This window comes from Balaenoptera physalus, assembly GCF_965194825.1.
Source record: "Balaenoptera physalus genome assembly, chromosome: 18".
Classification (NCBI taxonomy): Eukaryota; Metazoa; Chordata; class Mammalia; order Artiodactyla; family Balaenopteridae; genus Balaenoptera; species Balaenoptera physalus.
Window position 1 is genome coordinate 48,267,136 of NC_138899.1, and position 25,193 is coordinate 48,292,328.

The 25,193-nt window shown below is 34.9% G+C and overlaps 1 protein-coding gene across 6 annotated transcripts in view; it reads right to left on the reverse strand.

The window, feature by feature from the left end:
- TDRD3 (tudor domain containing 3) overlaps nt 1–25,193 on the reverse strand; it is a 223,456-nt gene that overhangs the window by 123,020 nt on the left and 75,243 nt on the right. For 3 of the 6 annotated variants that reach the window (XM_082435823.1, XM_082435828.1, XM_082435824.1), the window contains exons 2-3: nt 16,017–16,101; nt 5,351–5,416 (exon numbers count right to left, since the gene is read on the reverse strand). In XM_082435823.1, the coding sequence (XP_082291949.1) occupies nt 5,351–5,416; nt 16,017–16,101 (151 nt within the window). The remainder of the gene's footprint in view (nt 1–5,350; nt 5,417–16,016; nt 16,102–25,193) is intronic. The other 3 variants (XM_082435825.1, XM_082435826.1, XM_082435827.1) reach the window with 1 other exon arrangement.

Here is a 25,193-nt window from a genome sequence, read left to right on the forward strand (position 1 = left end):
GGAAAAAACATAAACACAAACACATGGAGGCTAAACAACAAGTTACTAAATTACCAAGAGATCACTGAAGACATCAACAAGGAAATAAAAAATTACCTAGAGACAAATGACCAGGAAAACACGATGATCCAAAATCTATGGGATGAAGCAAAAACAGTTCTAAGAGGGAAATTTATAGCAAGAAACAAGAAAAATCTCAAATAAACAATCTAACTTTACACCTAAAGGAACTGGAGAAAGAAGAACAAACAAAACCCAAACTTAGTGGAAGGACAGATTTCATAAATCAGAGCAGAAATAAATGAAATAGAAACAAAGAAAACAATAGCAAAGATCAATAAAACTAATAGCTGGTTCTTTGAGAAGATAAACAAAATTGAGAAACCTTTAACCAGACTCATCAAGAAAAAAAGGAAGAGGACTCAAATCAATAAAACTAGAAATGAAAAAGGAGAAATTATAACACCACCACAGAAATACGAAGCACCATAAGAGACTACTACAAGCAACTCTATGCCAATAAAATGGAGAACCTGGAAGAAATGGACAAATTCTTAGAAAGCTATAACCTTCCAACACTGAACCAGGAAGAAATAGAAAATATGAACAGACCAATCACAAGTAATGAAATTGAAACTGTGATTAAAAATCTTCCAACAAACAAAAGTCCAGGACCAGATGGCTTCACAGGTGAATTCTATCAAACATTTAGAGAAGAGCTAACACCCATCCTTCTCAAACTCTTCCAAAAAATTGCAGAGGAAGGAACACTCCCAAACTCATTCTATGAGGTCACCATCACCCAGATACCAAAACCAGACAAAGATACTACAAAAAAAGAAAATTACAGACCAATATCACTGATGAATATAGATGCAAAAATCCTCAACAAAATACTAGCAAACAGAATCCAACAAGACATTAAAAGGATCATACACCACGATCAAGTGGGATTTATCCCAGGGATGCAAGGACTCTTCAATATATGCAAATCAATCAATGTGATACACCATATCAACAAACTGAAGAAGAAAAACCATATGATCATCTCAATAGATGCAGAAAAAGCTTTTGACAAAATTCGACACCAATTTATGATAAAAATCTCCAGAAAGTGGGCATAGAGGAAAGGGAACCTAACTCAACATATTAACGGCCATATATGACAAACCCACAGCAAACATCATTCTCAATGGTGAAAAACTGAAAGCATTTCCACGAAGATAAGGAACAAGACAAGGATGTCCACTCTCACCACTCTTATTCAACATAGTTTTGGAAGTCCTAACCATGGCAATCAGAGAAGAAAAAGAAATAAAAGGAATACAAATTGTAAAAGAAGAAGTAAAACTGTCACTGTTTGCAGATGACATGATACTATATATAGATAATCCTAAAGATGTGGCCAGACAACTACTAGAGCTAATCAATTAATTTGGTAAAGTTACAGGATACAAAATTAATGCACAGAAATCTCTTGCATCCTTATACACTAACAGCGAAAGATCAGAAAGAGAAATTAAGGAAACAATCCCATTCACCATTGCAACAAAAAGAATAAAATACCTAGGAATAAACCTACCTAAGGAGGTAAAAGACCTGTACTCAGAAAACTATAAGACACTGGTGAAAGAAATCAAAGATGACACAAACAGATGGAGAGATATATACCATGTTCTTGGAATGGAAGAATCAATATTGTGAAAAACACTATACTACCCAAAGCAATCTACAGATTCAATGCAATCCCTATCAAATTACCAATGGCATTTTTTACAGAACTAGAACAAAAATCTTAAAATTTGTGTGGAGACACAAAAGACCCCGAACAGCCAAGGCAATCTTGAGGGAAAAAAACGGAGCTGGAGGAATCAGACTCCCTGACTTCAGACTATACTACAAAGCTACAGTAATCAAGACAATATGGTACTGGCAGAAAAACAGAAATATAGAACAATGGAACAGGACAGAAAGCCCAGAGATAAACCCACACATCTATGGTCAACTAATCTATGACAAAGGAGGCAGGGATATCCAATGGAGAAAAGACAGTCTCTTCAATAAGTGGTGCTGGGAAAACTCGGCAGCTACATGTAAAAGAATGAAATTAGAACACTCCTTAACACCATACACAAGAATAAATTCAAAATGGATTAAAGACCTAAATGTAAGACAATACACTATAAAATTCTTAGAGGTAAACATATGAAGAACACTCTCTGACATAAATAACAGCAAGATCTTTTTTGACCCACCTCCTAGAGTAATGGCAATAAAAACAAAAATAAACAAATGGGACCTAATGAAATGTAAAAGCTTTTGCACAGCAAAGGAGACTATAAACAAGATGAAAAGACAACCCTCAGAATAGGAGAAAATATTTGCAAACGAATCAACAGACAAAGGATTAATCTCCAAAATATATAAACAGCTCATGCAGCTCAATATTGAAAAAAACAAACAACCCAATCAAAAAACCGGCAGAAGACCTAGGTAGACATTTCTCCAAAGAAGACTTACAGATGGCCAAGAGGCACATGAAAAGCTGCTCAACATCACTAATTATTAAAGAAATGCAAATCAAAACTACAATGAGGTATCACCTCACACTGATTAGAGTGGGCATCATCAGAATATCTACAAACAACAAATGCTGGAGAGGGTGTGGAGAAAAGGGAACCCTCTTGCACTGTTAGTGGGAATGTAAATTGATACAGTCACTATGGAGAACAGTATGGAGGTTCCTTAGAAAACTAAAAGTAGAATTACCATATGACCCAGCAATCCCACTACTGGGCATATACCCAGAGAAAACCATAATTCAAAAAGACACATGCACCCCTTGGACTTCCCTCGTGGCGCAGTGGTTAAGAATCCACCTGCCAATGCAGGGGACATGGGTTCCAGCCCTCGTCCAGGAAGATCCCACATGCCACGGAGCAACTAAGCCCATGTGCCACAACTACTGAGCCTGCACTCTACAGCCTGTGAGCCATAACTACTGAGCCCGTGTGCCACAACTACTGAAGCCCACATGCCTAGAGCCCGTGCTCCACAAGAGAAGCCACCGCAATGAGAAGCCTGTGCACCGCAATGAAGAGTAGCCCTCACTCGACACTAGAGAAAGCCCGTGCACAGCAACAAAGACCCAGCGCAGCCAAAAATAAATAAATAAATAAAATTAATTTAAAAAAAAATACACATGCACCCCAATGTTCAATGCAGCACTATTTACAATAGCCAGGTCACGGAAGCAATGTAAATGTCCATCGACACATGAATGGATAAAGATGTGGTACATATATACAATAGAATATTACTCAGCCATAAAAAGGAATGAAATTGGGTCATTGTAGAGATGTGGATGGACCTAGAGACTGTCATACAGAGTGAAGTAAGTCAGAAAGAGAAAAACAAATATCTTATATTAACGCATATATGTGGAATCTAGAAAAATGGTACAGATGAACCAGTTTGCAAGGCAGAAATAGAGACACAGATGTAGAGAACAAACGTATGGATACCAAGGGGGGAAAGTGGGGCTGGGGGGCAGTGGTGGGATGAATTGGGAGATTGGGATTGATATATATACAGTAATATTTATAAAATAGATAACTGATAAAAAAGTATTTAAAAAAAAAATGCTCTGAGAAGTTGGAGGAAGCAGAGGAAACTCTTATCAGTACCTTTCCCCATGAGCTTATAGTAGAGATAGGTGCTGAGAATCCCTAAAGACACATGAAGAAACAATGGAAAATCAATAATCCAGAATGCTAGTTTTCTTAAATCAACTAGCATAAGGATGCGCAGCCACTGCTTTGATATTAGTTACTTTTCCTGTAAAGAACTGTGCATTCATCAGACCTGTCCAAGACTGCTGCCTAATTTGGAGTTCTATACCCCAGAAGTTTTCTAATTATGCTTCCCAGACCAGCAGAATCAACATCCCACAGAGACTTGTTCATAATACAAATTCTAGGGCTCTATCCCAGTTGAATGGAGACAGAGGCGTGGGAGTGGGAGAGGTTAGAGGCTGGCAATGTGTGTTCTAGCCAGGCCTCAGGATGATTCTGATGTATGCTGAAGTCTGAGAACTACGACCACAACCAGAAAAAGAAATGTATGGAACTGGAGAGGACTCTGAGAAGAACAATGAAGATGAATGGAATGCCTGAGACAGAATAAACGGAGGAACCAAGATAGATGGCTTTAGCAAGAAGAAACCTGTGGTACTGACATTTACAAGGCTTCAAGTATATGAAGAATTATTCACAAGGGAAGGTAACCAGATGTTCTCCATTTCCCCTGAGGGAAGATAAAGAAGACGTTACGGACTTCAAGTTGCATCAAAAGAAATTTAGGTTAAAATACTATTAAAGTTTGCTGACACAGAGTGTTGTTAAACATTAAAATGAATTGCTGAGGAGTTTGTAGAACTTTCTTCTCTGAGTATCTGCTTCAAAAACTACTGTAAATTATAAAATAAACTCCTGTTTTCTTTCCAGCTAAATGATTACCATCTATTGCATTAGGGAAAATGTGAAAAATATGTTGTTACATTTCAGACCTTTTAAAATTATCTAAAATTTAAAATATCTGAGGTACAGCAACTATCTTAAATATCTGAGTGTTAAAATGATAAGAATACTTATTCAAACACAAAACATAAACATTCAAAGTATTTCTTTAAACTACAGATAATGATGTTCCGTAATAGTTCAAAAAGTGAGCAGTAGCACATATAAAATTCTTGGTTGACGCAATTTACATGTATTTTCAAATAAAAAGAAGAAATTGAATACAAATGAATAAGAAGTAAAAGACTGACTAGTTGGTATCTAAAAACTGTATCCTTGTATTTTAAAAACATCACTGAAAAAATTCATAACATGAATACATATATGTGTTACACAAAATGATAGCAGTAACCAAATGCATGGCTTTGCCAAACTGCTCCTAACACTCTCTCCCAATCTTATAGTTTTATATTAATAAGTTCATTAAACAAATATGGTTAACAGGTAACTAAAATAAAAAGATACAAAAAGGTCCTTTTCCTGAGCACCAATAATATCTGGTAAGTCTCACATGTAAAGTAAGTGTGTCATAGTTACAATTCCTGAAAAAAGTTTTTTTTAAATGTTGAAAAGTCACCAAAAGTTTAAAAGTTTAAGCTTTAGTAATTTTCCATGTGTATAGGAAGTCACTATAATGATAACTCTGTGACTTGTTCACCTCCAAAATATTTTGAAGTTGCAGTCTTCATTGACAAAAAATAATTCCAGTAATTTAGTAGATGGTCATATTTATCGTACTTAGCATAATTTAGGAAGTTAACATTTTTCATTACCTTTTCCACCTTTCCACCATTGATGTCACTGGGGAGGAATTTCTTGCCAATTGTTCTCAAGTCTGTCTAAAATAAAAATATTATTATTAAAATAAAATTATAGAGAAAAGTGAATCTAAATCTAATCTCACTCACAAACAAAAGATAAAATTACTTAAGGTATGTGGAACAAAATTTAAATACATGTCTTTCAACTGATTATGAGATCTATATATATATAAAATCAGTCTTTTCTAATAACACAGTCCCATACATACATTGTTTAAAGTATGTCAAAGGCCTTATTTATATCTGGTCATACTTCTCTAGATAACCTTTTAACTTACTAAGTCTTCTTTATTAAAATCTAAAACTTGATTTTATGAAACTATATAGTCTTACTAAAAAATTAATGCCACAATCCAAAACTAAATGACTACTTTGAACATATAAACAGAGTATATCTTTGACAACTAAATTCTATATAACCTTGATATGCAGAGACATGAAAACACATTACTCTATAGGCTGTGATACTTATGACATAACAAAGCTACATAACATAAAAATATCCCAGAGAACAATACCACTGCAACAGCAAGAAATCGTAAGACTATACTGTAGTAAATACTTATTTCATTTGCTTTTTAAACAAATTACAGAAACAGAAGTTGGTGAACAAATGACTAACCACATGAAAATTCCTAAGTACATATTATTCAGCAAACCAAAGCAAAACATAAAAAGGACAACATAGGACTAAGATAAAGTTGTAGGATTTCTGACATAAAAACAGAACTTCAACTACACAGTCTACATAAAAAAAACAGAAATTTTCAGGATTTTGTCTTCTTTAAGAAGTGAAAACTAAAGGAACAGTAAGAAATTTGTTCAGAAGAAAACTAATACTACTCATGAAAAAGGCCTAATTATTTAAGCTAAGAAATTATCTTGCTGTTTGAGATAGTGAGGTTAGATTAATAACTAAATTTGTACTGTTTTGTTATTCCTTAAATATAGTAAAGAGAAGCTCTTCATTGCCTCAAGAGCAAAACAAAACAGACTTAGAGTGCATTTAATCACAACATTTATAAGAGAGAAATTTATATTAGACTTAAGGAGAAAATACTAGATGATTAAAATTACTGTATCACAAAAGGATACATATAGAGAAGTAGGACAGTCTTCTTTGAACACCTACAATAATAGAATATCCTTTTATTTGAAATATTCATATATGGTCAGCTTAAGAAACAAGCATACATGTTATATAACCCTCACAGATCCTTTCCAGACTTTTACTACAATGATTTATAATTTATTTCTCAATGTAATGCAAGGATCACTCCTAAAGTAAAACTCACTGAATGGAACTGCCAGGTAAACTAAGCCCCAAATCCAAATACTTGTTTAACAATTTTTCAGGTTTATCCTTTTTGCAGCGTCCACCCAATAACAGAGTGAAAGAACTATAAACCATACCTCAAGTTGCATGGCTTTGACTTTGAAAATACTAAGCAACATATGGGGAAAAAAATACTTTCCTGGGGGAGATTTAACCAAGATGGCGGAGTAGAAGGACGTGCTCTCACTCCCTCTTGCGAGAGCACCAGAATCACAACTGGCTGCTGGATAATCATTGAGAGGAAGACCCTGGACTTCACCAAGGAGGATACCCCACGTCCAAGGACAGAGGAGAAGCCACAGTGAGATGGTAGGAGGGGCGCAATCAGAGTAAAATCAAATCCCATAACTGCTGGGTGGGTGGCTCACAGACTGGCAAACACTTATACCACAGAAGTCCACCCACTGAAGTGAAGGTTCTGAGCCCCACGTCAGGCTTCCCAACCTGGAGTTCCGGCTACGGGAGGAGGAATTCCTAGAGAATCAGACTTTGAAGCCTAGTGGGAATTGATTGCAGGACTTCAACAGGACTGGGGGAAACAGAGACCCCACTCTTGGAGGGCACACACAAAGTAATGTGTGCATTGGGACCCAGGGGAAGGAGCAGTGACCCTGGGGGAGACTGAACCAGACCTACCTGCTGGTGTTGGGGGGTCTCCTGCAGAGGCGGGGGGTGGCTCTGTTTCACCATGGGGACAAGGACACTTTCAGCGGAGGTTCTGGGAAGTGCTCCTTGGTGTGAGCCCTCCCAGAGTCTGCCATTAACCCCACCAAAGAGCACTGGTAGGCTCCAGTGTTGGGTTGCCTCAGGCAAAACAACCAACAGGGAGGGAACCCAGCCCCACCCATCAACAGTCAAGTGGATTAAGGTTTTACTGAGCTCTGACCATCACAGCAACAGTCAGCTCTACCCACCACCAGAGCCTCCCATCAAGCCTCTTAGATAGCCTCAACCACCAGAGGGCAGACAACAGAAGCAAGAAAAACTACAATCCTGCAGCCTGTGGACCAAAAACCACAGTTACAGAAAGATAGAGAAGATGAAAAGGCAGAGGGCTATGTACCAGATGAAGGAACAAGAAAAAAACCCAGAAAAACAACTAAATGAAGTGGAGATAGGCAACCTTCCAGAAAACGAATTCAGAATAATGATAGTGAAGATGATCCAGGACCTCGGAATAAGAATGGAGGCAAAGATTGAGAAGATGCAAGAAATGATTAACAAAAACCTAGAAGAATTAAAGAACAAACAAACAGAGATGACCAATACAATAACTGAAATGAAAACTACACTAGAAGGAATCAATAGCAGAATAACTGAGGCAGAAGAACGGATAAGTGACCTGGAAGACAGAATGGTGGAATTCACTGCTGCGGAACAGACTAAAGAAAAAAGAATGAAAAGAAATGAAGACAGCCTAAGAGACCTCTGGGACAACATTAAACGCAACAACATTCGCATAATAGGGGTCCCAGAAGGAGAAGAGAGAGAGAAAGGACCAGAGAAAATATTTGAAGAGATTATAGTCAAAAACTTCCCTAACATGGGAAAGGAAATAGCCACCCAAGTCCAGGAAGCGCAGAGAGTCCCATACAGAATAAACCCAAGGAGAAACACGCCGAGACACATAGTAATCAAAGTGGCAAAAATTAAAGACAAAGAAAAATTATTGAAAGCAGCAAGGGAAAAACGACAAATAACATACAAGGGAACTCCCATAAGGTTAACAGCTGATTTCTCAGCAGAAACTCTGCAAGCCAGAAGGGAGTGGCATGATATACTTAAAGTGATGAAAGGGAAGAACCTACAACCAAGATTACTCTACCCGGCAAGGATCTCATTTAGATTTGATGGAGAAATCAAAAGCTTTACAGACAAGCAAAAGCTAAGAGAATTCAGCACCACCAAACCAGCTCTACAACAAATGCTAAAGGAACTTCTCTAAGTGGGAAACACAAGAGAAGAAAAGGACCTACAAAAACAAACCGAAAACAATTAAGAAAATGGTCACAGGAACATACATATCGATAATTACCTTAAACGTGAATGGATTAAATGCCCCAACCAAAAGACATAGACTGGCTGAATGGATACAAAAACAAGACCCATATATATGCTGTCTACAAGAGACCCACTTTAGACCTAGGGACACATACAGACTGAAAGTGAGGGGATGGAAAAAGATATTCCATGCAAATGGAAATCAAAAGAAAGCTGGAGTAGCTATACTCATATCAGATAAAACAGACTTTAAAATAAAGAATGTTACAAGAGACAAGGAAGGACACTACATAATGATCAAGGGATCAATCCAAGAAGAAGATATAACAATTATAAATATATATGCACCCAACATAGGAGCACCACAATACATAAGGCAACTGCTAACAGCTATAAAAGAGGAAATCGACAGTAACACAATAGTAGTGGGGGACTTTAACACTGCACTTACACCAATGGACAGATCATCCAAATTGAAAATAAATAAGGAAACAGAAGCTTTAAATGACACAATAGACCAGGTAGATTTAATTGATATATATAGGACATTCCATCCAAAAACAGCAGATTACATGTTCCTCTCAAGTGCGCACGGAACATTCTCCAGGATAGATCACATCTTGGGTCACAAATCAAGCCTCAGTAAATTTAAGAAAATTGAAATCATATCAAGCATCTTTTCTGACCACAACGCTATGAGATTAGAAATGAATTACAGGGAAAAAAACGTAAAAAAGACAAACACATGGAGGCTCAACAATTACGTTACTAAATAACCAAGAGATCACTGAAGAAATCAAAGAGGAAATCAAAAAATACCTAGAGACAAATGACAATGAAAACACAACGACCCAAAACCTATGGGATGCAGCAAAAGCGGTTCTAAGAGGGAAGTTTATAGCTATACAAGCCTACCTAAAGAAACAAGAAAAATCTCAAGTAAACAATCTAACCTTACACCTAAAGAAACTAGAGAAAGAAGAACAAACAAAACCCAAAGTTAGCAGAAGGAAAGAAATCATAAAGATCAGAGCAGAAATAAATGAAATAGAAACAAAGAAAACAATAGCAAAGATCAATAAAACTAAAAGTTTGTTCTTTGAGAAGATAAACAAAATTGATAAGCCATTAGCCAGACTCATCAAGAAAAAGAGGGAGAGGACTCAAATCAATAAAATCAGAAATGAAAAAGGAGAAGTTGCAACAGACACCGCAGAAATACAAAGCATCCTAAGAGACTACTACAAGCAACTCTATGCCAATAAAATGGACAACCTGGAAGAAATGGACAAATTCTTCTTAGAAAGGTATAACCTTCCAAGACTGAATCAGGAAGAAACAGAAAATATGAACAGACCAATCACAAGTAATGAAATTGAAACTGTGATTAAAAATTTTCCAACAAACAAGAGTCCAGGACCAGATGGCTTCACAGGTGAATTCTATCAAACATTTAGAGAAGAGCTAACACCCATCCTTCTCAAACTCTTCCAAAAAATTGCAGAGGAAGGAACACTCCCAAACTCATTCTATGAGGCCACCATCACCCTGATATCAAAACCAGACAAAGACACTACAAAAAAAGAAAATTACAGACCAATATCACTGATGAATATAGATGCAAAAATCCTCAACAAAATACTAGCAAACAGAATCCAGCAACACATTAAAAGGATCATACACCACGATCAAGTGGGATTTATCCCAGGGATGCAAGGATTCTTCAATATACGCAAATCAATCAATGTGATACACCATATTAACAAACTGAAGAATAAAAACCATATGATCATCTCAATAGATGCAGAAAAAGCTTTTGACAAAATTCAACACCCATTTCTGATAAAAACTCTCCAGAAAGTGGGCATAGAGGGAACCTACCTCAACATAATAAAGGCCATATATGACAAACCCACAGCAAACATCATTCTCAATGGTGAAAAACTGAAAGCATTTCGTCTAAGATCAGGAATGAGACAAGGATGTCCACTCTCACCACTATTATTCAACATAGTTCTGGAAGTCCTAGCCACGGCAATCAGAGAAGAAAAAGAAATAAAAGGAATACAAATTGGAAAATAAGAAGTAAAACTGTCACTGTTTGCGGATGACATGACACCATACATAGAGAATCCTAAAACTGCCACCAGAAAACTGCTAGAGCTAATTAATGAATATGGTAAAGTTGCAGGATACAAAACTAATGCAAAGAAATCTCTTGCATTCCTATACACTAATGATGAAAAATCTGAAAGAGAAATTATGGAAACACTCCCATTTACCATTGCAACAAAAAGAATAAAATACCTAGGAATAAACCTACCTAGGGAGACAAAAGACCTGTATGCAGAAAACTATAAGACACTGATGAAAGAAATTAAAGATGATACCAACAGATGGAGAGATATACCATGTTCTTGGATTGGAAGAATCAACATTGTGAAAATGAGTATACTACCCAAAGCAATCTACAGATTCAATGCAATCCCTATCAAATTACCAATGGCATTTTTTACGGAGCTAGAACAAATCATCTTAAAATTTGTATGGAGACACAAAAGACCCCGAATAGCCAAAGCAGTCTTGAGGCAAAAAAATGGAGCTGGAGGAATCAGACTCCCTGACTTCAGACTATACTACAAAGCTATAGTAATCAAGACAATATGGTACTGGCAAAAAAACAGAAACATAGATCAATGGAACAAGATAGAAAGCCCAGAGATTAACCCACGCACCTATGGTCAACTAATCTATGACAAAGGAGGCAAAGATATACAATGGAGAAAAGACAGTCTCTTCAATAAGTGGTGCTGGGAAAACTGGACAGCTTCATGTAAAAGAATGAAATTAGAATACTCCCTAACACCATACACAAAAATAAACTCAAAATGGATTCGAGACCTAAATATAAGACCGGACACTATAAAACTCTTAGAGGAAAACATAGGAAGAACACCCTTTGACATAAATCACAGCAAGATCTTTTTTGATCCACCTCCTAGAGTAATGGAAATAAAAACAAAAATAAACAAGTGGGACCTAATGAAACTTCAAAGCTTTTGCACAGAAAAGGAAACCATAAACAATACGAAAAGACAACCCTCAGAATGGGAGAAAATATTTGCAAATGAATCAACGGACAAAGGATTAATCTCCAAAATATATAAACAGCTCATTCAGCTCAATATCAAAGAAACAAACACCTCAATCCAAAAATGGGCAGAAGACCTAAATAGACATTTCTCCAAAGAAGACATACAGACGGCCACGAAGCACATGAAAAGATGCTCAACATCACTAATTATTAGAGAAATGCAAATCAAAACGACAATGAGGTATCACCTCACTCCTGTTAGAATGGGCATCATCAGAAAATCTACAAACAACAAATGCTGGAGAGGGTGTGGAGAAAAGGGAACCCTCTTGCACTGTTGGTGGGAATGTAAATTGATACAGCCACTATGGAGAACAATATGGAGGTTCCTTAAAAAACTAAAAATAGAATTACCATATGACCCAGCAATCCCACTACTGGGCATATACCCAGAGAAAACCGTAATTCAAAAAGACACATGCACCCGAATGTTCATTGCAGCACTATTTACAATAGCCAGGTCATGGAAGCAACCTAAATGCCCATCAACAAACGAATGGATAAAGAAGTTGTGGTACATATATACAATGGACTATTACTCAGCCATAAAAAGGAACGAAATTGAGTCATTTGTTGAGACGTGGATGGATCTAGAGACTGTCATACAGAGTGAAGTAAGTCAGAAAGAGAAAAACAAATATCGTATATTAATGCATGTATGTGGAACCTAGAAAAATGGTACAGATGAGCCAGTTTGCAGGGCAGAAGTTGAGACACAGATGTAGAGAATGGACATATGGACACCAAGGGGGGAAAACTGCGGTGAGGTGGGGATGGTGGTGTGCTGAATTGGGCGATTGGGATTGACATGTATACACTGATGTGTATAAAATTGATGCCTAATAAGAACCTGCAGTATAAAAAAACAAACAAAACAACTAATACTAAACTTTCATTGGGTTATTTGTATGGAAATATGTTAATATAAATGTTTCAGACATTACATGAAATTTCTAAAAATCTTATATTTGTATTTGTATGGAAATATGTATGGAAATATGTTAATATAAATGTTTCAGACATTACATGAAATTTCTAAAAATCTTAAAAAAAAAAAAAATACTTTCCTATACTAGCATTTCCTATATTAGGATTGTTTTGAAGATTAAATAATGCATGTAAAGCATTCAGCACAATGACTTGCAAACAGTAAGCATTTAATGAATGTTAGCTCTCATGTTTACTTTAGCGAATATAAAACATGCATACTGTTATCATCTGAACGTGTAGAAGTCAATAATACAACTAACAGTTCATAAAAACATAAGCATTATCTTGAAGTCACTCAAAAGCTGAAATATTTAAATATGTATAAAAAACAGAATATATAAAAATTTTATGATACATCATGGTCCTTCATTTCTGGTTTTTATCACTAATTATAAAATTAAAATTAAATGAGGCATTAATATAAATGAGAAATGAGCACTAGACTAAAATCCTAAACTTTGATTTACTACATACTGTAATTAACTAATATGACCTGGGACACGTCAGAAATTCTCTAAATCCAGTTAATTTATTCCTCTGTAACATGGAAAACATATTACCAATTCTATCTTCCAAAGCTGTTGTCAGGCTAAAAGGAGACAATGTATTCAAAGTGCCATACACACATATAAGGAATGTTATTTCACTGTTCTTTTAGCAAGATGAAAATGACCTACCAAATCTTTAAACATCCTAAATTCAAAGTCAATTTATGAGTTCTGCAAAGGCAATTCTACGATTCAGATGCTGGTATATCAGGATCACTAGGATAACTGGGCCCAAAAATACATTTATAGTGAATAAGCAATTATGCAGGAGAAATATTTAACCTATTACATGCACGTGTGCACACACACACAAGATTCCTGACTATTTCTTCAAGTAAATTCAGCAGAATATCTATTTGGCAAATCATTTTGTATTATACAGAATCTTAAAAGAAATTTTAAAATAATCTTTTAAAACTTTTACTGTTACATATTATTTAGTAATTTAAGACTAGGCTATCATTTAATTTTTTTCTGAATAATTCAGGAATTTGAACGCAAAACTATATGCTGAATTTCAAGGTTATTTCTTAATATCCTTACTCCTCATTCTACAGAGGAAAAAAATTAAGAACCTCCCTCCTTTCAACATAAAAACCCATGCAGAAAAGAGTTACATAGCAGCTCTGAGGCTGCTATCTTTAGAAGGGCCTGCTTACAAAGTTGGCCCGAAGGTGTCATCTGGGAACTTGGCACTTGAACCATTCCCTAACAGAAAATGTGGTTCACTGCCTAAATTATTTGTATTAACAATGTGATTTATGGTAAACACCTGCTTTTTGAGGAGGGGAGTCTGGAATTTTATTTCATGCTAAGCAGAGAGTACCTTCCTAAGCAGCCCAATAATAGCCTAATGGACTTCCCTGGGCAGGAAAACCATATACATACCATTGCTTTGTTCACTGCTAGATAAAGGAACAAATTCAGTGTGTTCCCACTGGTAGAAGAGAACATAAGCAAGCTTATGCATGGATTATTCTCCCAATATGTAATAAGTTATATGTAAGAACTAATAATGCAAGTCTTTCTCAATTAGTGATTAACATCCCACAATCACTTGAAAGTTAAAATAATTCAACAGAAATACTGTATATACCTGATTTTATTTAAAGGTTATAAACTTGAAACTTAGATTATTTGTCTGGTGTAGACTTCATCCCGATTAAAAGTATTTTTTTTATCCTATTATATCGCATAATAGCTTTGGACTGCAGTATTCAACTATATATTTTAAAGAAAATTATAAAGACAAATTAATTCACTAAGATAATAATCATCATGTACCTCTTATGTACACAGGACAAATACTTCATGTTGACTTACTTTACTTAGTTTCATACCCAATTTATACATAGCTCAATGCTATTTACCTATGTATATAAATAAGAAAAATAAAAAAGAAGATTATCACAAAGCCTTTTTCCTATCATCTTTAGGACTTTTTTTAATAAACAAAGAAACTAGGGTTCTTTATACCATTTTTTGAAAATAAAATTCACTAACTTGGGTACAAATCAAAGAAAGTTAAAGTGTCTAGCAAATATTCCCATTTGTAGTCACAGATAACACACATAATTTCTAAAAAACCTGTTGGTCTTATTGAATAAAATTTCAAAGCAGCTAAAAAAATCACAGGCTTCAAAATATAAATTTTATGTTTAAACCCAAGTTTAATTATATAAATATAAATTTAAGTAATTTGAAAAGTTATACACAGTTACATATTTATACTTCACATATTCTTATCAGTTGTCACCCTTTCTGCTTTATGCTAAACCTACTTTGCAGTGACATAATGGATTTATCAGACAGTAATTCTCTTCTGAATTTCACTGATTATGTATCATAGTATATGAAGTTGATTAATAGACTGTGACTGCAAAGGCGATACAAAAAACACTCCCACGGGGTAACTGCAAGATTGAAAAAAGAATATTAATTTACTTACATCTGTACTTCAAACAATTTTTATAACTTCAAAAAAATCCAAAAGTCAATCCCAATTATAGAAAAGATACAACTATACAAATGGGTAGAGGGAAAGAGCTTGGAAAGAAATATACACCAAAACATTAACGGTAATTATTTGGTTTTATTATTTTACTTTTCTGTATTTTATGAAGTAGTTGTATGGTACCATATATACTACTTTTCTCAACAGGAAAAGTTACTTTGAAAGAAAAAATACAACCGTCAAGAAGCTATAACCTAGCTAGAGTTTCTATGTACATTAAAAGTCAATTTGTTTTCATGAATATGATCAGTTTTTACTGCTATTACATAGCTACTGTAAATGTAATGAAATTCTGTAACTGATCACAGGGTGAAAAAAAAAGGAGTTTTAATTGCATTTTTCCCTTTTTCATTGAATTCTGAATAATAGATGTTAAAGAAATATATATTTCTAATAATTGGCTTATATGAGATTACCAAATTCAACAAACATTCCTGCAACTTAAAATGGACAATAAAAATGCAAGATGATTTATGATTTTTTCTCATCATAAAATCCAGTTTATTCTATGAGATATTTTTCATAAATATAGCTTCCAGATTTAAAACGTTTATAAGTTAATAAATAAAACCTACATTGAGAGCAATCAGGATGATGTCATTTATATTGACTTTGTCAGGAGAACTTGTGCACGCTTCAATGCCTTCATCTGAAAGATACCTGTTAAAATAAAATAAATGGCTTAATATTTTCTAAAATCAAAATTAACCAAAATTATTTTCTTAAGTCTACATGCAATTTTGTTCTCTACTATAAAATGCTTCCACTACAAATACTAGGCAAAAAGAGGCCTGGATACTCCCTGTTTATTTACTATCTGATAGAACAGGATAGACAATGCATATTTTTCCTCTTTTATATCTTTAAAGGGATACTGTGTTAATAAAAGTATCCATATGTTTTCTGAGAAAAGCTATTTAACCATCAATATACTTCTTAAGGAATGAATGAGCTCGTCTTTACTATTATACAAATACAATATCCGACTTAAATATTTAGTAATACAGTAAACTCTTAAGAGATTGAGATGTGCTATAAAAATAGAACTAAAAACAACATAGATTTAAATATAGTCCAACAAACTTTCTTCTGGGCTACTTTCTTACATTATCTTCTCAAGTCCCCTTTCTCTAACATAATGTTCCCAAGAATCTTTCAATAAATACTACTGACTCCAAATAGCACAAAGATAGGCAACTTTTTATCTTACATCTTTTACTTTTCCTGTCTCTTTTCAGTTTTTTTTTACTCATTGTCTTATTGTCCTCTGTTTTTTTTTTATTCAGTCTAAACCAACCATACATCTGTAGCAGACAATAATTAATTCAAGAGTAAAAAGATTATTGAATCCAAAGGGGGGAAAAATCATCTCTACCAATTCACCCACACCCAATACAGTCATTTTGAAATTCTTTGATAAATTCTACAATTCAGATATCATCCCCCCAAAAGTCCACCTGTAAAAATGCCCATTAACATTCAGCATCTTTTGTAATCAGTATCAGATACTCCTTTAACCAAAGGTCTGATGCTAGCATTGCCACTGTAGACATTCTCCCACTAAAAAGATCCCACTACTGGGCATATACCCTGAGAAAACCATAATTCAAAAAGATACATGTACCCCAATGTTCCTTGCAGCACTACTTACAATAGCCAGAACATGGAAGCAACCTAAATGTCCACAGACAGATGAATGGATGAAAAAGATGTGGTACATATATACACAATGGAATATTACTCAGCCATAAAAAGGAACGAAATTGAGCCATCTGTAGTGATGTGGATGGACCTAGAGTCCGTCATACAGAGTGAAGGAAGTCAGAAAGAAAAAAAGTAAATACCGTACATTAACGCATATATATGGAACCTAGAAAAATGGTACTGATGAACCTAGTGGCGGGGCAGGAACAGAGATGCAATCTTAGAGAACGGACTTGTAGACACAGGTGGGTAAGGGGAGGGTGAGATGAACTCAGAGAGTAACACTGACATATATACACTACCATGTGTAAGACAGATAGCTAGTGGGAAGCTGCTGTATAGCACAGGGAGATCAGCTTGGTACTTTGTGATGACCTAGAGGGGTGGGATGGGGAGGGTGGGAGGGAGGCCCAAGAGGGAGGGGATATAGGCATACATATAGTTGACTCACTTTGCTGTACAAGAGAAACTAACACAACATTGGAAATCAATTATAATCTAATAAAGATGAAAAAAAAAAAAGATACAGGAGTGCTAGTCTGACAGAGCTAACTCCGGCTCTTCCTGATGGCCAGCAATTCCACCATCAACCCTCAACCTTAGGCTGATTCTAAGACACTTATCAATGTAAACTTTACCTGAAGACAGCAACCAAAGAGCATTTGCCTTTAAGAAACATAGGATGAATGATTTCTCAAAAGTAAAAGGGCAAGTGAAAAGAAATGTGAATAGGAGAGTACAAAAAGCAATAGAAAATTAAAGCTGATAAACCTATGCATAAGATCAAGGAGGTAAAAGAAAGGAAAGTGTATATAAATCAAAGCAAGAATGTGTTAAAAAAATTAGATACTATTAAAAGTTGAAGACCATGGCAGTGCTAAACTACAGTGATGAATGAAGGCAAGGAGTTAAGTGGGCTACAGAGAAAAATAGAAGTGTTAAGTAGGTAGATGAGTCAGTAAGAATGAATGGATGGGAGGCAGGAATAAATAGTACATGAGTGACCATGGAATACAATGTTTGCAGTCAGCATAGATGGCTAAAACACTGCTTTAATTCAGAATGGCTAAGTTCATTTCCTTATTACCCTGATAATTTGTCACTATTCACAGCCATTGACTGTATCCAGCACTAACCATCTTACAAATTCAGTTCTACAAATATTAATTAACTCCCCCTTTATGTGAAAAGTACCATGTGAATCAGTAATAAGATCAGTAAAATGATGAAAAATAAACATCTTTCTTCAAGGAGTTTACAGTCTCACATAAAGAATAATACAACATGTAAACAGCTATCATACAATGCCAAAATAACTATAAACAAAATGTTATGGGTGCTCAAAGTGGCTGCGGAATGGAAAAGAGTGTACAGAAAGGGAATAGTATGACCAACAACATGGAAGTAAAAAAGTATAAAGCACATTCTAGAGGTAATAACTTGGAACGTTACGGCTGGAAAATGGGGAAGAGATGAGAGGTCAGTATAGGTTGAGATGAATTTTATTTACTGTAGGAAGCAACAGTGCATAGAGGGATATGGGTGCTATATTAAATGCTGACTGAGTAATTACAAAAACACAACTTTCAAAATTCCTACAGTGGGGAAATAATATGCAATGACTAATAAAATACTTTTGTTTTCTAGAAAGGCAACTCTTTAGAATTAAAAGATTATAGGATGTCAGATGAACTGGAAATGATCTTAAAAAATAATCAAAGTTTAACTCTTCAATTTTACAGATGAAGAAAAGAATGCCCAAAGATGTTAACCTAAACTTGCTCCAAAATACAAACTTAAGCTATGCAAAGTTAAAACAAAAATGTCTCCTGATTCCCAGTTTAGCATTCTTTTCATTACAACACACTATTTTTATTTATCAACAACTAATGCTAATATCAGGAATATGATTTTTTTCTCATAAACAGAAGTCAACATCTATACAAATCAATTTCTTAATCAAGTAGACACTTTACCAACACACACAAAAAAGCACAACTAGGCAAATTCAATCAGTGTCTCCAAAGTATATTAAATAAGAATAGGCCTAGTTTCATAGTAAAAGATCAGGGAACTAATATTAACTACTATTAAGAGATTCAAAAATTGTTACAACAATAAAAATACCTATCCTGCAAAATATAAAAAGGAAACATCTATCTAACAAAAATTCTGAAAGCAGAAGAGATAAGGGGGTGTAAATTTGACTTCATCCATGTATAAATCAAATATCATGTGATTTCTTCCAAACGATGCCTGGAGAAGGCTTCCTGAATATAAGAAATTATAAAATATGGCTCAGTCTCAATTTCCAAGTTTTACAAGTCTCCCTTCCTCACCCTTCACATTAAAAAAAAAAAAAAAAAAAAAAAAAATCAAAGGACTTGAGCCTCACAGCTTTACTTTGTAATTATCAAGAAACAGGAGACCCATTCACAGGTCTCCCCAGTAATATCTTGGTGATCCTTCTGTCAATACTGGACCATTTTCACAGGACTAAATCTAAAGTAACTTGAGATTTACAAATTAATCTTTTTGTTTTTGTAAACATTTAAGACTCCAATATCATCAATGAATAAAAAAAGTGATAAAACTAAGGTATTATGTCCCAATCAGCTTCAAGATGCACTACAGGAACACAGCAACTGAAAGAACAAAACAACACAAAATTCACCAGCCTTAATGTGGTCACTGGGAAAAAAAGGAATTGAAAATTGGCACAGGCGTGTCAGATCTGATCCCTGTGCACATCTGCACGATGGACCTCAAGGGAAGTGAGTCATAATCAGTTCCCATGTGCCGTCTTCGAGCATGCAAACCCAAGGGCATGGACCTTAAAGAAGAAATAAACCCCAGAGAGCTCTTGTTGACTACAACAGCCCCAAAAGCACACACTTTTTTTCTCCTCTGGTGGAGATTTGAGAACAGTAACATTATAAAACCACTCATTACTATTCTGAACTAAAAATACATCGGAATACATTTTATTGACAAGCAAGGCACTAAAGGGCTAAATTTCTGCATCATACTCACAGAATACACTAATATTTCTCCTTAGTTTTACCTTCAAATAATTCCATTTTAAATCACAGTTTAATAAACACTCAAATTTGTTTTAAAAGATTTTGGAAAGTGCTTCTTATTTTCATAAATAAATGTTAAAATTCTGACTTTCTCAGAGTCATTTAATTTTAATCCTGAGCAACTCTTCTTACTTAAGAAGTAAAAGCTTTAAAATTAATTACTATCCACCAATTTGGGGGAGAGGTGGTTTCCTATTACAAATAATGAATATATATTTAATAAGAAGGGTCTCACTGCTAAAACCATCTTTACCTCATGTTCTAAAGTTACTTGGGCATATAAAACAGACATTCCCAAACTACAGTTCAAGAATCTCAACTGACAGAAAACTGTGATAAAAACAAATACTATTGTTTCAATATCACTTGTTAGATCCAGATAGTGGATCACTATTACCAGTAAGTGGATTCCTAACTGCAAGGGAAAAGAGTGCCTATTTTCCTTTGATCCATTCCTCTGGAAGTAGGTAAAATCCTTGAGTCTAACTTAATTACTGACTATGATGTACACATAATGAGGAGGGCAGCAACAAACTGAAGAGTACATGCCCATCTAAAGGGGGCAGCTCCAGTGACTATCTGTATGAGGATAGGTTAAGCAGCCATTGTCAGATCTTCTCATTTTTAGCTTTTAGTTTTTTGCAAAGCAATGTACAAGCCAAACAAAACAGGCTTCAGTCTGCATGTGGCACACACACTTTGTACGTATTAATTGTATTAGTTTATTTCAGTTATCTGTTTGTTTGCTCTTATACACTTTCAACTTGTCTTTGACATGCAGGGTTGTGCCCTAAGTGTCTCTCAAATGATATAATATCCATGGCTGACATCCTTTTCAAGCAAAAGAGGAAAAGAACTGTCTTTTAGGTCACTTTGTATGACTCCTGGACAGCAATAAACATATTTATGCATGTAAATAGTGTTCTTACCGGATTTATCGTCAAATCATTTACTTTGGCCTAAATTATCTTCAAACTGCACATATGATAACTCATCCTTACCTAGATTTCCAGACTACATATATTTTTTAGGGGGAAAAATGTTCTAATTGACCAGAAATACTAAAACAGCACACTGAACTTTTCTTCCCCTCCACCTACCTGTACCTGTCCCAAGCAATGAATGTCCATTCAAGTCTGAACTGAGACCTGAATTCCTAAGATAATCAAAAACGGAATCTATTATCACGCATACAAATTAGGCTGATGACACATGAAAATTCTTTAAAATGCCAATAAGAAAATCAAGAGTGAAAACATTCTTCCCAAATGGATAGGGACTCAATCAAAAAATAAAGGACATATCTGGACAATGACTGCTACAGGATGGTCTTAACTGTCTCTGAAGAAAACCCAAATCGCATGGCCTCATGTGGTTTTTGTGGTCTCTGATCTATACATGATTATTTGCTGCTACACTGAGATTACTAGCCCACATACGTTATCCAAATACCAAAATGGGAATTTTATAACTGAATCCTTGCTTAGCTACAAAGAAAATAATAACTCCCAATTACTCAAGCCAATAGAGGGACAGGAGAGAATAAAACCTGACAGGTAATTTTTTAAATCATTTATATTAAAAGATATCTTTCATCTTAGCAAATATGAACATTGCCAACCTACTGCAAATTCCCAGGGCATTAAAAAATAATTTTTAAAAACTACCCAAACAAAGGTCTCTCTATTCACTCTGCATATCCTGTTTCCAGCCCCACAGTGTAAGTGGTCTGTAACATGCCTGCTGAAAATTTTGGTTTTTGCTATTATTCTTATAGGCTTTTGCTGTACCCAGTCAAAAACACTGAAATAATAATTTGCTAATTCCCTCCTTTAGGATAAAGGAAAATGGCTTATGAACTCCTATTTATGAACCACAGAGTAATAAGATTAGTTAAGGTAACAAGGCTAATAAAAATTTGGGCACAAGGACTTCCCTGGTGGTCCAGTGGTTAAGCACGCTCCCAAAGCAGGGGGCCCGGGCTTCATCCCTGGTCAGGGAACTAGATCCCACATGCCGCAACTAAAGATCCTGTATGCGGCAAGAAAGATCCCACGTGCTGCAGCTAAGACCTGACGCAGCCAAATAAATAAATATTTTTTAAATAAAACTGGGGCACAAAATTTGCTTCAAATAACCTGGTACAGACTAAATGAACATACTAAATACAATTTATAAATACATTGGCGAGGGGGCGCGGGGGGGAGTCACCAACCAGAATATAACTTGGTACACCAGCATTAAGTTGAATGAATTTATGGTATTAAGCACAGCAAACAGGAGGATCAGAATCTATTAAAAGTAATTCAGAAGGGGGAGTCCTATGACCCAAATGGCAAAAAAGGAAAAAAGAGGTCTTTTATTTCATTTCCCTAAAAAAAAGTACCACTTCTATCACTACCATTTTCTTTCCTTCTTTAGGTTAAGTGGCCACCTACTATGCCAAAATGAATACCACAATCTTTATTCCAACAATTACAATAAGGACCTGAGTCAACACTAGCTTAAAATTTAATTTTCTCTATGGTTTATATACGAATGGATCAAATAAAGATATGTATTATATAAAGGAACTCTAAGTAACAAGTAATTAGTGTTCATCTTAATCAGTGAGTGAACTATTTTCTATGTAAGATTTATTTTATTCAAATATAAACTATCTTTAAAAATGCATCTCTTTTTCAGTTTTTAGTTTTTATGATTTCTTTGCATGCACAAATGTATATTACTTCCACCATTTAGCTAATATGATATTAAATTTTTTCTACACATGGGAAAATCTATTTTAATTTCTTCTATGCTAACTTTCCAAATTTTTATATTACAAAAATAAAAACACCAAAAGCAAAGAAATCATCATTAAAACCTTAACATTTTATGTGCAAATGTTTCAAAAAATTAACCTGCACAAAAATGGAGAGGATAAATATGCAAAAAGTAAAAAAAAAAATCTGCTTAGTACTACATAAGGATCTTTTTTCTAAGCAAGTAACTTCAATAGAGACGTGAAGCATTATGAAGTGCCTTGATACATCATGATTAACATCCGTATTACTCAAACTTCAACATTTCAGTGGCCAGACAAAAATCTGGGGACCCAATATTAAAGATTAAGATATGGACATCAGAAAAGGTTCTAGGGATAATCCTTTGTAAAGTCATATATAATGTAAAATATTTAAAAGTGTTTAAATTCTGCAAATTTGAAACCTAGATTTGTTTTTGTTAAGCATTTCCTTTAAAATGTTAAAGATGTTTTAGAGAGCTAATTCTGAAGAATGTACTACTTGAAAACACCACTAGATGACAACCTTGCTTCACAAGCATAATATCATCAGCCCATTACTGGAAGCTAAGACTCCAAAGATGTACTAAACTGGCTTTCAAATAAAGGTTTCCAACATTTATTGGGTTTTTTTGGTGGCGAGTAGATATATCAAAAATAAAATAGACTGTTATAATTTTAGAATTTGTGTTTGCTATAAAGATCACTCAGGATTTAAAAAAGAAACTCATTTAGCAGACACTCAAGAGATATCTCACATGGAAAAAACAACTGAAGCATATCAATAGACAATTTTCTCTCTTATTCTCTCCTATTCATCCTTTGGAAATAGAAACTTATAAAAAGTATACATAAATTACTAGAGATTAATGTTTTTTTGCTGTGGAATAGTTACAAAGAGTATTTTCAACATTATTTCAATAGTTGTTTTTCTCTGACATCAAAACAAATAAGCATGACAATTTTAAGATAACTATAGGAAGACAGGTGACAACAAATCACAAACTTCTATTTTTTATGATCCTTTTTCAGCTATTTAAAATATTTTCCCTATACATAATCCAACCCATGAAGACATTAGCCCTGGAATGCTTATTTGATATTAAGTAATTATTTTAACATCTGAGCAAGTAAAACTTCCTTTGAAATTCCATAATTGATATACTACAAGGATTAGTGGCAATGGGAACCTAACTATGTTATTATTCATTTTTGTAAACCAAACCCTCACATATTTTTAAAGTATAAATGAAGGCCTGGATATTTTTACGTTCATTAATTTATGTCCTTCCTCTAATTCAACATTTTCATACTTAAATTCTGAAGCAGAGTTGAAGTTAGTTTTTAATAAATCATATTTTAAATATGTGATTTGATATTTCTGTCATCTCTACTCCAGCACAAAGGTGATAGCTATAAAACCATACATCAGGTGGAAAGACTCACTTTAGGCCTAATGCCTGTGTGCTGACAACTGCAATACAGAATCAGGGCCTGTAGAGGCCAGGCCAAAGGCCTCCCAGGATTAACCCCAGACCATGTACCTAGTTAGGTTTACATGAGTTGTTACTTTAAAGTCTAAGATATGATAAAAAATATTAGAAGGCATTTTATGAATAGCTTGGAGAGACTGTCATCTGACCTGTACTTTTTAGTGAGACAGAACTAGATGCAAATCTCAGTCTCACCATTTAATAAATGTGGGATACAAAGCAATTTATTCAATTTTTCTGTGCCTGTTTCCTCCCCTACTTAGAAAAAATCTATAGAGTTGTTCTAAAAAAATGCTAATCTTTAAGAGTTGTTCTAAGAATAAATGAAATACCTGGCATATGCCTCATATGAAGTTAGATACTAAATAAAAACTAGTTTTCTTCCTTCTTAAACGCTGTACCCTTTGTGTCTATTCTGGAAAATATTTCCAAAACATAATGATACTTAAAAATGCCTTCGGGTTTCCCTGGTGGCACAGTGGTTGAGAATCTGCCTGCCAATGCAGGGGACACGGGTTCGAGCCCTGGTCTGGGAGGATCCCACATGCCACGGAGCGACTAGGCCCGTGAGCCACAATTGCTGAGGCTGCGCGTCTGGAGCCTGTGCTTGGCAACCAGAGAGGCCGCGATAGTGAGAGGCCCGCGCACCGCAATGAAGAGTGGCCCCCACTTGCCGCAACTAGAGAA